Source organism: Crocuta crocuta, unplaced genomic scaffold (genome assembly GCF_008692635.1).
Source record: "Crocuta crocuta isolate KB4526 unplaced genomic scaffold, BGI_CrCroc_1.0 scaffold128, whole genome shotgun sequence".
Taxonomy (NCBI): domain Eukaryota; kingdom Metazoa; phylum Chordata; class Mammalia; order Carnivora; family Hyaenidae; genus Crocuta; species Crocuta crocuta.
Window position 1 is genome coordinate 532,833 of NW_027532232.1, and position 12,901 is coordinate 545,733.

The 12,901-nt window shown below is 39.3% G+C and overlaps 2 protein-coding genes across 2 annotated transcripts in view; both read left to right on the forward strand.

Moving 5' to 3' along the window:
• The window catches only part of LOC144242955 (olfactory receptor-like protein OLF3), a 42,970-nt gene that overhangs the window by 14,117 nt on the left and 15,952 nt on the right, over positions 1-12,901 (forward strand). The gene's annotated exons all lie outside the window — the stretch shown is intronic.
• Positions 7,326-8,413, forward strand: LOC144242960 (olfactory receptor-like protein OLF3). Its single transcript, XM_077777996.1, has one exon. It carries the CDS (start codon positions 7,341-7,343, stop codon positions 8,292-8,294), a length of 954 nt encoding a protein of 317 aa, XP_077634122.1. The 5' UTR covers positions 7,326-7,340; the 3' UTR covers positions 8,295-8,413.

Genomic DNA, 12,901 nt, shown 5'->3' on the forward strand with positions numbered 1-12,901 from the left:
CTCTGACCCTCCCCTGCTCACGCTGTCTCTCTCCTAGAAATAAATAAAACATTAAAAAAAAAACACCCAACTCTCGGTTTCTTTGATCTGTTCAACTGTTTTTTTTTATTCTATATTGTTTATTTCTGTTCTGATATTTATTTATTTATTTATTTATTTATTTATTTATTTATTTTTCTCTTCTTCAGCTGGGTTTGGGTTATCTCTGCTGTTCTGCTTCTAGTTCCTTTAGGTGTGCTGTTGGATTTTGTATTTGGGAATTTTTTTGTTTCTTGAGATAGGCTTGTATTGCGATTTATTTTCCTCTTAGGACTGCCTTTGCTGCATCCCAAAGGGTTTGGATTGTTGTGTTTTCATTTTCATTTGTTTCTATGTATTTTTAAATTTCTTCTCTAATTGCCTGGTTGGCCCATTCATTCTTTAGTAGGATGTTCTATAACCTCCATGCTTTTGGAGGTTTTCCAGACTTTTTCCCGTGGTTGATTTCAAGTTTCATAGCATTGTGATCTGAAAGTATGCATGGTATGATCTCAATTCTTTTATATTTATTGATGGCTGTTTTGTGACCCAGTATGTGATCTATCTTGGAGAAAGTTTCATGCGCACTTGAGAAGAAAGTATAGTCTTCTGCCTTAGGATGTGGAGTTCTAAATATATCTGTCAAGTCCATCTGGTCCAGTGTATCATTCAGGGCCATTGCTCCTTTACTGATTTTCTGTCTAGATGATCTGTCCATTGTTGTAAGTGGAGTGTTAAAGTCCCTTGCAATTACCACATTCTTATCAGTATGGTTGCTTATGTTCGTGATTAATTGTTTTATATATTTGGGTGTTTCTGAATTCAGTGCAGATACATTTATAATTGTTAGCTCTTCCTGATGGTTAGACCCTGTAATTATTATATAATGATCTTCTTTATCTCTTGTTACAGGCTTTAATTTAAAGTCTAGTTTGTCCGATGTAAGTATGGCTACTCCAGCTTTCTTTTGACTTCCAGTACCATGATAGATATTTCTCCATCCCCTCACTTTCAATCTGGAGGTGTCCTCAGGTCTAAAATGAGTCTCTGTAGACAGCAAATTGATGGATCTTGTTTTTGTTTTGTTTTTAATCCATTCTTTAATCCACCTTGTGTCTTTTGATTGGAGCATTCAGTCCATTTACATTCAGTGTTATTGTTGAAAGATATGGGTTTAGAGTCATTGTGTTCTCTGTAGTTTTCATAGTTGTAGTGATGTCTCTGGTACTTTGTGGTCCTTGCTACATTTCACTCAAAGAGTCCCCCTTAGGATCTCTTGTCGGGCTGGTTTAGTGGTGATGAATTCCTTCAGTTTTTGTTTGTTTGGGAAAACCTTTATCTCTCCTTCTATTCTGAATGACAGGCATGCTGGATAAAGGATTCTTGGCTGCATATTTTTCCTGTTCATCATACTAAAGATTTCCTGCCATTCCTTTCTGGCCTGCCAAGTTTCAGTAGATAGGTCTTCAACCATCCTGATATGTCTCTCTTTGTATGTTAAGGCCCGTTTATGCCTAGCTGCTTTCAGAATTCTCTCCTTATCCTTGTATTTTGCCAGTTTCACCATGATATGTCATGCAGAAGATTGATTCAAGTTACATCTGAAGGGAGTTCTCTGTGCCTCTTGGATTTCAATGTCTCTTTCCTCCCCAGATTTGGGAAGATCTTAGCTATGATTTGTTCAAATGTACCTTCAGGCCCCCTCTCTCTCTTCTTCTTTTGGAATTTCTATGATATGGATATTGTTCCATTTGATTCAGTCAGTTAGTTCTCTAATTCTCCCCTTGTGATCCTGGATTTTTTAAACCTGTCTTTTTCTCAGCTTCCTCTTTTTCCATAATTTTATCTTCTAATTCACTTATTCTCCCCTCTGCCTCTTCAATCTGTGCTGTGGCTGCCGCCATATTATTTTGCACCTCACTTATAGCATTTTAAAATTCATCATAACTATTTTTTAGTTCCTTAATCTCTACAGCAATAGATTCTCTGCTGTCTTCTCCACTTTTTTCAAGCCCAGCAATTAATCTTACGACTTATTTTGAATTCTTTTCCAGTTATGTTGCTTACATCTGTTTTGGTCAATTCTTTAGCTGTCATTTCTTCCTAGAATTTCTTTTGAGGAGAATTCTTCCATTTCATCATTTTGGCTAGTTTTCTGTCCGTAATGAGTTTTAAATCTTGTTATATGCTCTGCACCTGTGAGCACTGCTTTATTAAAGGGGGTCATACACTGTCTAGGGCCTGGCCTTTTAGGAGGTGTTTTTTGGAGTTTGTTACTTGGTCTATGTTGTTGTGACCTTGGTTATTTTTTTTCCCTACTTGTAGTGATGTTTTGGACCTTTCACCAGTTGTGCATTGATTTCTTCCTTGAAGTAACCCTATGGCCTGTCTTCCTACTGTCTCCCTGGTAGACTCAGTCTCTTTTCCTCCCAGACTCTTGGAGTTCAGAGTCCTTTGGATTCAGCCTTTCTTTGTTTGAGAGGCACAGGAAGTACAGATCCCCTACTTCTCCACCATGTTGGCCCATCCTCTCTTTCTTTATTTATTTTAAATATTTATTCATTTTTGAGAGGGGGGATGGAGGGGCAGAGAGAGAGAGGGAGATAGAGGATCTGAAGTGGGTTCCAGTCTGACAACAGTGAGCCCAATGTGGGGATTGAATTTAGGAACCACAAGATCATGACCTGAACTGAAGTCAGACACTTAATTGACTGAGCCACCCAGGCACCCCCAGCCTACATAGTTTTAAAGAGAAGTCTTTTCATTCATATCTTTGTTTTTCTGCACGTATCTGTTTTTTCATTGCTTCCAAGATTTTCGCCTTTTTTCTTTCAAGCAGTTGGGCTATGATATCTCTAGTTGTTTTTATTTATTTGCTTGCTTTTGTACTTATCCTCTGAGCTTCTCATATCTATGCTTTGATATATTTCATTATTTATGAAAAGATCTCCTGTCTTTATTCAGGAATTGAATAATTGACAAAAGCTGGATGAATCTCCAGAGAATTATGCTGAGTGAAAAAGCCAGTCATAGAAAGGATGTACTGTATGATTCCATTTATATATAATTTTTGAACTGCCAAAATGATAAATATGGAGAACAGCTGGTGATTACCAGAGGTCCAGGAGAGGGTAAAATGATATAAGGGGCTGCCCAGAAGTGGGTGTGGTTATGGAAGGACCACATGACGGATTCTTGTGGTGATGGAACATTCTGTTCCTTGACTGTATCAATGCCAATATCTTATGATATTATAATATCACCTCACATATCATATGATTATTATTTAATATTTATATGATTATATCCTCTTATATATTATGTTACCTTATGGCAGGCAGTATAACTTTGCAGGGTGTTCCTTACTATGGGGGACACTGAGCAAAGTTACAAAGAATATTTCTATATTATTTCCTCCAATAGCATGTACACTCACAATGATATTAAACTACAATGTTTAATTAAAAATAAAATTTCAATCCTTCCACAATGTACACACACATGAAATGATCATGTAGTGCACTTTAAAAATTTTGCAATTTTGTTTGTCAGTTATTTGTTTATAAACCTGAAAAAAAAGATTGAAGAGGGGTAGAAGTTTCACCCTTCTGTGTGCAAGATCTTGGATGATCTTAATTATTTTCCTTTTTTTTTTTAATCAGTAGTTGCTAATACTTCCTTCATTAGTTTTTTGTACATGTAGATTTTAAGTCTGTTTATGTGATGCTGTTAATTTCGGAGCTTAAATAGCACCACGAGGATGTACTAGGACGTCCATCCTACTGGCAGTGCTCACAGAAGCCCAGTGGGCTCTGCACGTACATCCGGGGAGTGAAGCACATCTCTGTCTCCAGAAGGAAGTAGGGGCATCTGGAGCCCAAAAGGCAGAATTGGTGCGTCCACCAGACTTACATGCAGCTCCAGTCACTGCTTCCTAGATTGGGGCCTTNTTAGCTCCCGAACACACAAGGTCAGGTAGATTTCAGGGAAATGGACAGATTTCCTGTCATTAAATACATGATTGGCTAAAGTTGAGCTTTCTAATTGGATATATTAAGTTAAATATATAATATGTTATGTTATATATATAGAATGTGTTGTGTTGAGAATCTAAAAACTTGTTTTTTGATTGCATATCTTTGTTCTATAGAGAAAACATTTCGCTTCTGTTTGCTGTTTATATTAGTAACTGGATAATGGGGGAAGGCACATGGAGGTACTTTAACTGGATCAGAGTCCTTTTTTAACAACAAAGAGTTGATGTCTCCATCCATACCTCAGACCGGAACTTCCCTGTAATTTCAGTGTCATTACTGAACCCTCCTCCATCTGTAGGGGCCTCAGTTTTTTCTGTGACTTATTTTAAAATTCACAATATGGTCAGGTAATTTATGTTTTAAAAATTCCATTTAGAATAATTACATCCAAACGATGTACAAAAAGGATAATTTCCACTCAGACGTAATAAATACAGATGCTGTTTCTATTTTCTTAATCTATCAGGTGTCCAAAAATGGACTCTATCATTGTAGGAAGCAGACATATTTGGATATCAATTCATTAAAATTTAAAAAATGATTTAAAACAAAGGCAACGGACTTCTGTAATATACATACTGTTTGATGAGTTAAAAGTAATTAGCTGATGTATCCATGAAAATTATTTAAGTATGAACAGGACTGGGTGCAGGCTGGATCAGTGAGATTCAAAAGAAGTTATGCACTTAGCAGATGGAGGGTGATAACACAGTGGTGGTATATTTTTAGTGTGAATGAAGTTGAAGGGAAAAGTGAGAGATTCGTAAATAAACAATGAAAGAAGAGGATTTGTTCTGTGGGGTGTAAGGAAGAAGAAAAAACTAAACATGATGTCCTGGGAGAGAGAGAGAGAATTTTAGTCTAATGCTTGAGGTAAAGGAGTCAGGATGGCGTACAGGTTGTGGGGAGATGAGCTAAATCATTGGTGGGATATTTTGGAATCCTTCATTAAGCTGTTGGAGAAGCATCTGGACTTTGCAGATGTCTAGGAGATCATCGTGGGCTTGAGGTGGAAGATCCTACATTGATGATAATGATTATAGTTATAGACCAGTCCTCCAAGAACAACTGTAGGGAGAAAAGCCTATTCTGTTCACAGAATCTTGGAAGATCCTTATAGTAATGCAGCAGGAGAACTTAAAATATGTAGCCAAGACTACAGACAAAAACATTAGATTGGGAGAAAACCAGGACAGAAGAGCATCATGGATGTTGAGAGTTTGAAGAACAAATAGTTCAAGTATTTAAACAATAAAGGAGTAAAGTAGAATAAATTGTCTCAATCCAATGATTAGAAAGCGAAGAGTTCCATTCCTGAAACCAAGACAACACTGCATGGTAACAGACTTTAATTAAATTTTAAAAAATAAAGCCATGTGTGGTGTTCAAGAGGGCAACATCTATGGATTTGTGAAGATGGAAACCAGACTTCATGGCCTAAAGGATGGATGTTATGAGGAAATAAACCCTGCAAGTGGATACCAATTGCTTCCGAACTCTGGATGTGAAAGGAAGAGAGAATCAGAATGGTAAATTATGTAGCACAGATTCTCTCCCCCAAATTGGGTTTTTATAATGAGTGAAAAGGAATCAACCAGAAGCAAGAGAAACTCGGGTTGGGAGAAAGGGGAATGATTGCAGAATAAGATCCCAAATGTCATCAATGTGAAATGAAAGGTCGACCAACTGTCCTCACTAACTGATGGGCACCTGCCTATTCAGTCACTATTGGACTGACTGCAGATCTTCCAAACATTTGAGTTCACCAATGATCCTTTCAGCTGGCAAAAATTTCCCACAGTTTACAAATTAAAAAATATAAAGCTAAGAGATCTAAGTAGCTTGCTCTAGCCTTCAGGAAGCAGAAGAGAACACATTTAAAGTAAAAACTTCTGGGCTCTCCAGGTCCCACTTTCTCTAGGATGCAACACTATCAATCATTTGCCACAAGACAAGAGTTGTAGTAGGGAGAGGTGCCGGGTGGGCGAGAGGAGCAGAGTGAGTCATGGGCAGGCTTGTTGTCCAGGCAGCTCGCACATGCAACAGGGGTACGGTGATGGAATGCCAATCTTTTCTGTGTCTTTTTCTTCCCCTTGAGCATCCGGAGCATGGGGAAGTATAATACTGCCCCTGAAATCTCAACATCTGGCCAAGATGGCACTTAGAGATATTCGCCACGTTAGTCAAAAACAAATGTCTACTTCCTATGCAGATCTGCTAAAGAGTCAACTAAAGTTAATAGATTTGCTTTCTCTTCCTCTTGTTATACTAGAAAGCCAAAGCAGCCATTTCTGTACTGTCCTTTTCACTGAGACCATACACAAGGGCTAGAGTTGTGAAAAATAAAAAGAGCAAGTCAGAACGAGTAGGCAAAAAAGGGTAGCAAAATAAAAAGAACAGGATTAAGTGACCACTCTCCTTCTTTTTTCAGAGACCTAAGATACCAAATTCTGAAAAGAGCCATATTTTCCCACCTTGCAGATTTCAATCTACTAAAGGTTTTGCTTCCTTTTTTTTATGTCTGAAACTGTGGATCGGAAAAGAGAGGAGAGCACAGCTCTTGTTCCTCTGTTTCTCCCAGCGTGGAGCTCCTGCTTCAACTTACACTGATAAACAGAGTACTGTACTACTACCAGGAAGAGGTTATGAAGTGCTTTCCCCACAGTGACTCACACTTGTGCTCAAACATACTTGTATGTTATGCAACGTTGCCCATTTGTATGTCAAAGTTTAAACGTCTGACGCAATCTTCATGAAAACAGGATTCACATTCAAGGTTTTTTATTCCAGATTTTTCCATGAGACACCAGCCTTATTTGCAATCTGTATCTGCCTCCTCAAAATCTTTTTTCTTTTATAATTTATTTATACATTTCAAAATGTTTTGTGCACTAGATACATGGAGGGTTGTCCTTGAATGTTGACCCATGCTTACTATCATTGCTTATTTTACCTCCCCTGGTCATCTACAGTTCTCCCCTGCCCTGGAAACTCAAATAAGAGGGAGAGACACAGAACTTCCAAAATTTGCACTGCTTTATCTCCAGGCTTTAACTGACTCCCTGAGTCCACATCATATCCTTATGAAAGTGCTAGTTTCCTCTCGTACATAGAATAGATACAGTGGATCAAGATTATCATCTTGGCCCATATGATTGAAAATATCTAGTTATGCATGTCATTAAAATTGCATTCTTTTAAGAAGGAGTTGTTCTTATGGCTCTTTCACTCAATAGCTTCTGTTCTTTCTGACTCTCTGCAGACTAATAATCTTCACATTTTTTAATGGAAACAGAAAACCAGACATGGGTGAGAGAGTTTATTCTCCTCGGCCTGTCCAGTGACTGGGACACACGGGTCTCCCTCTTTGTCCTCTTCTTAATCATGTACTTGGTGACAGTGCTGGGGAACTTCCTCATTATTCTTCTGATCAGACTGGACAGCCGACTCCACACCCCCATGTACTTCTTTCTCACCAACCTCTCCCTTGTTGACGTCTCTTATGCCACAAGCATTGTTCCTCAGATGCTGGTGAATTTTCTTACAGAACATAAAGCAATCCCATTTGTGAGCTGTGCAGCCCAGTTATTTTTCTCCCTGGGCTTGGGTGGGATAGAGTTTGCTCTACTGGCAGTGATGGCCTACGACCGCTATGTGGCTGTGTGTGACCCCCTGCGATACTCGGTCATCATGCATGGAGGGCTCTGTACGAGGTTGGCCATCACATCCTGGGCCAGTGGTTCAATCAACTCTCTCATGCAGACCATCATCACCTTTCAGCTGCCCATGTGCACAAACAAGTATATTGATCACATATCCTGTGAACTCCTAGCTGTGGTCAGACTGGCCTGTGTGGACACCTCCTCCAATGAGATCGCGATCATGGTTTCTAGCATCGTCTTGCTGATGACACCCTTCTTCCTGGTTCTCCTGTCCTACATCCGGATCATCTCCACCATCTTGAAGATCCAGTCCACAGAGGGCAGAAAGAAAGCCTTCCACACCTGTGCGTCTCACCTCACAGTGGTTGTCCTGTGCTATGGCATGACCATTTTCACTTACATCCAGCCCCGCTCCAACCCCTCTGTCCTTCAGGAGAAGCTGATTTCTGTCTTCTATGCCATTCTGATGCCTGTGCTGAACCCCACGATTTATAGTGTAAGGAATAAGGAGGTGAAGGGGGCCTGGCAGAAACTACTGGGACAATTATCTGGATTAACATCAAAACTGGCAACTTGATGAATCCTGAACATCACTTAGAGAAAGGAGCTTTGCCTGTGTTTCCTCCCACTTAACTCAGATACGGCAGGCATCACCTGCATTGCCCTGGCAACCAGGAAGGAGATGCTGACACATGCCCTGGTGATGCTGGGTAGGAGACTGGAAGTTGGGCTGGGTGTGGGCTGTGGGTGTACATTTATGTCACAGCATCATGTACAGTGGAGCATTGAGGTAATAGAACTTCCCACCCTTCTTCGATCTCTATTCATATGTCCTAAGAGTAATGAACAAAAAGTACAGCTTGCTGTTTTGATGTGTCACATTGCTTGTAATTGTGGACCTATTCATGAATTTTACTTTGGGCCATTGGTCCTTATTTGTTCAAATTTTGTATAAAGTTATTGTGTTTCCATTGGGGACAAGAGCATTTTCACATATTAGACTCAAAATACTGCACAGCATATGTACCCACATCCAGTAACTCTGTGAATCGCTGTTCTGAGAAGAGAGTGCTATCAAGGCTGTTAGGATGGCTTTGTGCTGGACCCCTACCTGTGCACACAGCAGCCCGTCCGCCTGCTGGAGGCACCTCAGTGAGGAGCATCAGCTGAAGGTCTTCTTTTGCAGCGATAGGAATGTAACTAATGTATTTGGATGAGGCTACTACTGGCCAAGGATAAGCCACATCTGGGGCACCGGCTGACAGTGCAGAGTTTGAGAGGAGTTTGACTACATATACAAGGGTACCATTTAACTGTTAAAGCCATCCCATTTCTGAAATAAGGATTAACTCTTTTCCTAGACTTTAAACACAGAAATAGCCCACAAAAATTTTAGATCATGTATAAAATATAAAAATTGTAGTTAATCTTAGGACAGATTCCTCAGCCAAAGCCAGTGCTTGATAAGACAAGTGTATATGTGTTGGGTGAATCAGGATAGCCGTGCAGTGTTTCCCTCTGGTCTTCGTTTTGAACACTTTCTCCTATCCCTCCTCCCATGCACAGCAGGACCCTAGTTGGTCTTTGTATACTAGTGAGGTGGAATAGTCAAGAAGAATAAGACTTTGGGGTGATTGCAGAAGTCTTCCTGTATGAAAGGACAAGATAAGGTCCTTGTTTAGATCAAGAAACTGGGTACAAGTTATCGAAATGATAACAACCGAAACAGAGGGCAACCAGTGAAAAATACAGAGCTGGACAAGAACACAGAGTTCAAAAATTCCCTGGAGCCATGCTTGCAGGGCAGAGAAGATGAGGAAATGGTGAGGGTGAAGCAGGTAGGTGAAGAAGGGTCAGATCATAGAGGACATTGAATGCCAAATTATATTTAAATTTTACTCAATAGCAATGTGGAGCTGGCAAATATTTTAAAGCAGGGATATGACTTGATAAAATTTACATTTTAGAATTATCGCTATGGCAATGATTCAGAGGAAAACGAGATTAGAGGCCAGGGAACCAGCTGGCTGACCTCTCCAGGGATACTGTTGACATTAGAGGAATCTGAATGAAGAAGAAACGTCAAGCCAAGTCACATGATGTAAAAGAGATTGCAGAGGGACAGTACATCTTCTCCCAGATTGCAGTTCCTATGTAGACCCTATAATCCCTCTAAAATGTCATTATCCTGGTCTAAATATTATGTAAATCATGGAGTGAAGTGTAAAATTTACCACCATGGACAGCCCTACATAAAATAGTAGGAAATTATTGTGTGGGTCATTTCATATTATATGAAAAGATTGATTCACTATGATATATGCCTNCTGGCTTCAGCCATTCTTTTTATTTTTTTAAGTTTTTAAATTTAAGTTTATTTATTTATTTATTTTTGAGAGAGAAAGAGGGAGAAAGCCAGAAAGCAAGCAGGGGAGAGTTAGAGTAAGAGCGTGAGAGAGAGAGAGACAGAGAGAGAGAGAGAGAGAGAATCCCAAGTAAGCTCTGCACTGTCAGCACAGAGCCCAATGCAGGGCTCGAAATCATGAACCATTGAGATCATGACCTGAGCCAAAATCAAGAGTGGGTGCTCAACTGACTGAGCCACCCAGTCCCCCCATCCCCCTCCGCCGCTCTCAACCATTATGTGCTTCTAGTCACCCACTGTGAACTTGAGCCCTTCGTGAAAGCAATTCCCATGGGATTGTCTTCCTCCCGGTCTCTGGCCCAGGTGAGGAAGAGCTCACATCCTGTCTCTGTCTCTGTCTGCATGTGCTGGTCTTTCCTGAGATTTCATGCTATTGGGTTGCTCTGCATCTCAGCTTTCTGGTGATTTCAGGAATAATTATGCCTCTGTAGTTTACCCTCTCTTGTTTTAGGATGGAAACCAATGTTTTTTTTTTTTTCCTAGCCTAACGGGAAACTAGAATAAGCTCTAATACTGTATATTATTTCCTTTAAAGGAGACTGTGTGTTTTAGAGCAGTTTTAGATCCATAGCACAATTGAGCACGAAGTAACCAGAGAGTGTCCATGTATTCCTTGTCTTCCTCCCCACTTTGCCCCTAGAAACATCCTGCAGCAGAGTGGTACATTCTCACTTTTAAAGGTGTTATCAAAGACAAAGTATTAATGGGAGATGCGATTGATAATTAACATGTAAGTAAAATATAAAATGGCAAGTAACAAAACTACCCCATTATGAGATACATCATTTGCGAATATCTTCTATTCAGTAGGTGGTCTTTTAGTTTTGATTTTGTTTCCTTTCTGTGCAGAAGCTTTTAATCTTGATGAAATCTCAATAGTTCATTTTTACTTTTGTTTCCCTTGCCTCTGCAGACGTGTCTGGTAACAAGTTGCTATGGCTGAGGTCAAAGAGGCTGTTGCCTGTGTTCTCCTCTAAGAATTTTGATGGTTTCCGGTCTCACATTTAGGTCTTTCCTCCATTTTGAATTTATTTTTGTGTATGGTAAGAAAGTGGTCCAGTTTTATTCTTCTGCATGTTGCTGTCAAGTTTTCCCAACACCATTTGTTGAAGAGATTATTTCTTTCCCATTGGATATTCAACTAACCTTTGTTGAATATTAGTTAATCATATAGTTGTGGGTACATTTCTGGGTTTTCTATTCTGTTCCATTGATCTATGTGTAGTAAAATCTGCAAAATACAGACGTAAGGAAAGAATCCTGAAAGTAGCAAGGGACAAGAAATCCTTAACTGACAAGAGAAGACAAATCAAGTTAGCAACAAATTTTTCCACAGAAACCTAGCAGGCCAGAAGGAGTGGCATGATATATTCAAAGTGCTGAAGAGGAAAAATATGCTACCAAGAATACTTTATCCAGCAAGGCTGTCATTCAGAATAGAAGGAGAGGTAAAGAATTTCTCAGACCAACAAAAACTAAACAAGTTTATGATGACTAAACCAGCTCTGCATTAAGTACTAAAGAGAAACCTTTGAGTGGGGAAGAAAGACAAAAGCAACATAGACTCGAAAGGGACAGAAAATCTCCAGAAACAAATCACTTTACAGGTAACACAATGGCATTAAATTCTTGGCTGTCAATAATTACTCTGCATGTAAATGAACTAATTTCTCCAATAAAAATACACAGGATATCAGAATAGATTAAGAAAACCCAAGATCTCTCTATATGCTGCTTAAAAGAGACTTATTTTAGACCTAAAGACACCTCCAGGTTGAAAGTGAGAGGATGGAGGACCATCTATGATGGTAATGGATGTCAAAAGAAAGCCAGGGTAGTCATACCCATATCAGACACACTAGATTTTATTTTATTTTATTTTATTTTTTTTAATGTTTTATTTATTTCTAGGAGAGAGAGAGAGAGAGAAACATCGTGAGCAGGGGAGGGTCAGAGAGAGAGGGAGTCACAGACTGAAACAGGCTCCAGGCTCTGAGCTGGCAGTCAGCACAGAGCCCGACGCGGGGCTCGAACCCACGAACCGCGAGATCATGACCTGAGTGAAAGTCGGACGCTTAACCGACTAAGCCACCCAGGTGCCCCCAGACACACTAGATTTTAAACCAAAGACTGTAATGAGATGAAGAAGGTCCCTATATCATAATTAAGGAGACAACCCAACAAGAATATCTAACAATTGCAATAAACTATTTGTAAAAAAAAAAAAAAAGAAAAGAAAAAAAAAAGAAAGAAAAAAGAATATCTAACAATTGTAAATGTCTATGCCACCAACTTGGGAGCACTCCAATATATAAGTCAATTAATAACAAATATAAAGAAACTCATTGATAATAATATAATAATGTAGGGGACTTTACCACCCCACCTACAGCAATGGACAGATCATCTAATCAGAAAATCAGTAAGGAAACAATGGCTTTGAATGACTCACCGGACCAGATGGACTCAACAGATATATTCAGAATATTTCATCCTAAGGCAGCAAAATACACATTCTTTTTGAGTGCACATGGAACATTCTCCACAATAGATCACATACTGGGTCACAGATCAGGCCTCAACAAGTACAAAAAGACTGAGATCATACCATGAATATTTTCAGACCACAACATTATGAAATATGAAGTCAACCATAAGAAAAAATTTGGAAAGGCCACAAATACATGGAGGCTCTGTATTTAGTAGACTAAAGAATGAATGGATTAAACAGAAAAATTAAAAAATATATATGGGAGCAA